The sequence below is a fragment of the Prunus avium genome, chromosome 6 (genome assembly GCF_965620075.1).
Source record: "Prunus avium chromosome 6, drPruAviu1.hap1.1, whole genome shotgun sequence".
Classification (NCBI taxonomy): Eukaryota; Viridiplantae; Streptophyta; class Magnoliopsida; order Rosales; family Rosaceae; genus Prunus; species Prunus avium.
Window position 1 is genome coordinate 3,187,913 of NC_142289.1, and position 4,284 is coordinate 3,192,196.

Here is a 4,284-nt window from a genome sequence, read left to right on the forward strand (position 1 = left end):
AGAAAAACTTTTGATAGAGTGCAAAGACTTAGAAATTGTTATGTCACAAATTCCTTGCACTAGTAAAAACAGTGGTAACAATCACCATTATTTGGTTATATTTGTGGCCGTAATAAAAGGCATTAGTCACCTTTTTTGACTTTTTTGGTGACTAAAAAGGCTTTTAGTTAACTTTTTTGCTTTTTTTTAGTGACTAAAGCCTTTAGTAACCCCCATAACAGTCACCAAATGGCTTATGACTTGTGGATTTTGTTTTTGCTCAAAATGTTCCTTATTTCCTCAAATTGTATCTGAATTCACTTACTTTTTTGATGACCACTTTTCTAATAGAACTGGACCGTACTAATATATATGAGATCCACGAGTAATCAACAATGTGGTCAATAAATATGGTACAAATAACATCACTCATAGAAATCAATAATTTGATAAATCGCATAAAAAATAACATTGGATAAACAATTATAAATAGAAATATTATATTTAAAAAAAACTCCAATTGTGCCCCCTTTGCCTCCTTCACCAAAATTGTAAGGAAAAAAAAAAGGGGAAGAGTTTCATCTCTAATTGAGGGTTAAACAATTATAAAATCTTTTTCAACCAAAAACAAAACAATTACAAAAGGGTAGTGCTAGGCTTATCACATTTTGTGTACCACATCTCTAATAGTGGTGGAGCCCACCAATACAATGGGGATCACCTCTATTAGAGAGGTGGTATGTGGTATGAAAAATGTGGTAAGCCTAGCATTTTCCATTACAAAATAAAGAAAGAATGACGTGTCGTGAGGATGTATCAAACGGTATGTCGTAGCATTTTCCATTACAAAATAAAGAAAGAATGACGTGTCGCGAGGATGTATCAAACGGTATGTTGTCTATACGGGTAGTGCTATGAGTATGACATTGAGAGACAACCCTAGTTTTGTTTCATATTTGCGAAATGCCCCCAATTAAGCTCAGCTGGTTTGTCCTCTCGGAATTGCTCTCTCTCCTTCCCTCAACAAACATTCTCTCTGCTGCCCAAGGTACGTGCGTTGATTCCCTTGTGATGCCAATCATGCCTTTTTCAAATTTGGCTTCTGTTTGGTTCCTGAGAAAATGATAGACAATACAAGAAAATACCTTGCTTTTTGAAGGTTATAGTTCTCGAATTGTCGTTCTTTTTAATTGGGCGAAATGGGATCACAATACTAGGCAACCCAATCTAGTCCTATTTATCATGCCTCACTTTTACAATGAGAAAACTTGGGTCCAATTTCTGTAATTGCCTCTGTTTTCTTACATTTTCCCGGGTGCCAAGCAAATCATGGAAGTTATTGTAAACGTAATTTTATATGCTTCACTTTCGAACTGAATTTTGTGAGCGGAATCTGTTCGTAACTATTCTAGTATTTTCGTATTTTGAATTTTTATATTTTGGCTGTTTTTGTGTTAAATTCCAGGAAGAAGAAATGAGAACAAATGGACACTTTATTTGAGGTTATATTGATTACAAGGTCGTACCATTTTCACTGTTTGGGATAAGTACTGGTTAGGCAGATGCAGAAGCAATGTTATAGCTTTTAGGTATGACTTGTTCGTATAGTAGGAAAAGATGGTTTCTTGCTTTAATAGTTTTGGTTTAATGGCCATAAAATCTTGAATTGTGTTTGAGATGTCACTTGATGTGAGAAATGGGTTAGCTGACATAGCTGAGAATATTGTATAGGTGGTTGTGTGTTTGCATTGAATGTTTATACCTTTGAGATCTTAGAGGCTTAGAGGGCAAGTCCGAGGTTAGGCATGTAATGGATCATCTAGGTTCTTGGGAAAGTGATCTGGATTTTGACTTGGAAAGTGGTGAGACTGAACGCACCAGTGAAGAAGATGGAAATGAAGGGTCGGGTTCGGATGGTAAATGTTCCAGGAAAACAATGGCTAGGGCAAGGAGTGGGTACTTGTATATTGATGGATCAATAGCAGCTAGTGATGGGCTAAGTGCAGGCAATAATGTATCAAGTATTGGTCAGAATATGGATACGTTAGCTAGAAGTATGGGGCAGATGGCAGAAGGAGGAATGGAGAAGAGAACAGTTGAGAAACAGAAAAAAATCCCTAAAAAGCATCCCAAGCCACCTCGGCCTCCTACAGGTCCATCATTACATGCCGCCGATATAGAGTTCGTCAAAGAAATTTCAAAGCGATCAAGGTTGCGGCATGCAAGGAGAGAAAGGATGAATGCATTGAAGAAAATGAAATCTGATAAAACATCATCATCGAAGATAAACTTCTTGGCAATGATCGTCACCACTATCTTCTGCTTTGTGATAATCTTCCATGGTAATGCTGTCTCTTCTTGTGGTTACTACTTGTTTTGATATGTTTTTTGTGTTATTTTGTGGACTGACATAAATTGAGGTCTCAATTTTGGACTTAAGCTGAACCAATTCTATTTAGATTTCAACCATGGAAATTTTTTCTAGACCTTTATTCATATATTGCTTTAAAAGTTTGTGAGTGAATCAGCACAATAGATATACTTATGTAACTTTTCTTACCCAAAGAATACTATGATAAGAAATTACTATAGGTTGGTATTAGCACTCTGTAACTTTTCTTACCCTAAGACTATAATTCTCTTCTTCAATAACGTTTTCTCGTATAGTTTGTGGTTTCGGAGCAACAAATCTCAGTTTACTTATGTCCTAATATTTCTTTTTGTGGACAATCTTTTTCTGTTCAATTACAGACGTTGTTGAAATGTCTAGTGCTTTAACCGTAAAGTAATACTCTTTGCCAGAACATGTCATAAAATAGAATACCTGAAAGTAACAATGATATTGCCGAATAGGAAATTAAGGTGATAAACAAGAAAACAGCTGGTTTTGTTTTGTACTTGTGGGATGGTAGGGGCTGGTGGTAGGTTTGTGCCATTACAAAAGTTCCCTTTGTTGGATCCTCTTTCTTCTCCATTGTACTCTTTCATAAGTACGACATAGATTCATGTATGTCATCTTTGGCTTTCAGGAATCTTGGGTGCTCATGCATGATTTAAGTGTTCGAAAATCCCACAGTTTTTAATTTAGGAACCCCTAAACTCATGGGCTGGTTCTGTGTTTCCCAGGTAAATGTTGTTTTTCCTTTCCAACTTTTGATTCTCTTAGTAGCATCATACGGATCTTGTAGATATAGGTAAGACTATCAGAAACCCTGTCAGTTCAATTTTACAACATAGAACATCAACTGGGGCAACTGATATGTAGCTGGATTACTTTTTAATTAGACAGACTAGTGTGACATATATACCATGATGGAATTGAAGGTGAACCTTTGATAATTAGATCCTTGGAAAGAAAAGTGATAATATATTGAATCGTAGTAAGCTCATTACATGGTGGAATTTTGGCTCCTCCTCTCTTTATAGTTTTCAAATGTAGAGGGCTCATAAGATTAGCATATGCTCTTGCATATATATATATATATATGTTCCCTATCTCTCATGACAATGTTTTCCCATGCAGTTTGGCCGCCGAATGCCGTGGGGATTGTTTATTGAACCTTATTTTGAGTTTCGACAATCCCAATCTGTTGTTGGGGAAGCAGTGCTGTTAAAGGACTTTGTGGGTAAAGCAGCCTTGCCATACAATCAATGGGGACGATTAGGCACCACAGGGAGATGAAAGCATCATACCCCGATCCATTTCTATTATATATGTTGATCAAGTGAAGTGAATTGCTTTCCAACTGTACAAGAATTTTTTTTGTTTGTATTTTGTTGTTATAAATTTTATAAATGGCGCACAAGTGGCTTTCTTAGAATCTTAGATGGCAAGGACAAAACGCAATTCTTTAAACCGTACGAGATCCCCGACATTGCGTTGTCTGGCCAAAAAATTCCCTTCCTGGTAAAGAGAAAACTGAAAGTTTTTGGGGACTATTAGCGACGGTATTCTTGACCGGCGCTAAAATGGATATGTGGGCTTTTTGCAGCAGTTAGCGGCGGAATAAATCGCCGCTAAAGACTCTTTGTAAAATGGACACCTAAATATCGTCGCGAAAGGTCCGTAAACTGCTGCCGGCCGTTGCTAAATCCAAAAACCCGTCATTTAAAAACAATAATGTCTGTTATTTTGCTGATTAGTGTTTCACCTCCTGTTCTACAGTCAACAGAACAGAGAATTTTTTTGCAATTTTTCAATGACTTATCTACAATAAAAAAAGAAGATCTGTTCTCCCATATCGTGAAATAATTTGTAAAGAAATCATGATATTAAATGCAATCTGTTCATGTAACAATTTGAGA

At 36.4% G+C, this 4,284-nt stretch overlaps 1 protein-coding gene across 3 annotated transcripts; it reads left to right on the forward strand.

Moving 5' to 3' along the window:
• Positions 1-871: 871 nt before the first annotated feature.
• On the forward strand, positions 872-3,800 carry LOC110762837 (uncharacterized). 3 transcript variants are annotated; one of them, XM_021965536.2, is made up of 4 exons: positions 872-1,027; positions 1,445-2,321; positions 3,009-3,105; positions 3,503-3,800. In XM_021965536.2, exons 2-3 carry the CDS (start codon positions 1,790-1,792, stop codon positions 3,029-3,031), a joined length of 555 nt encoding a protein of 184 aa, XP_021821228.1. In that variant the 5' UTR covers positions 872-1,027; positions 1,445-1,789; the 3' UTR covers positions 3,032-3,105; positions 3,503-3,800. The 3 variants fall into 3 exon arrangements, with proteins under 3 accessions (XP_021821228.1, XP_021821226.1, XP_021821227.1); XM_021965534.2 differs by lacking the exon at positions 3,009-3,105 and having other exon boundaries at positions 1,445-1,568; positions 1,711-2,321; XM_021965535.2 differs by lacking the exon at positions 3,009-3,105 and having other exon boundaries at positions 894-1,027; positions 1,711-2,321.
• Positions 3,801-4,284: the final 484 nt, after the last annotated feature.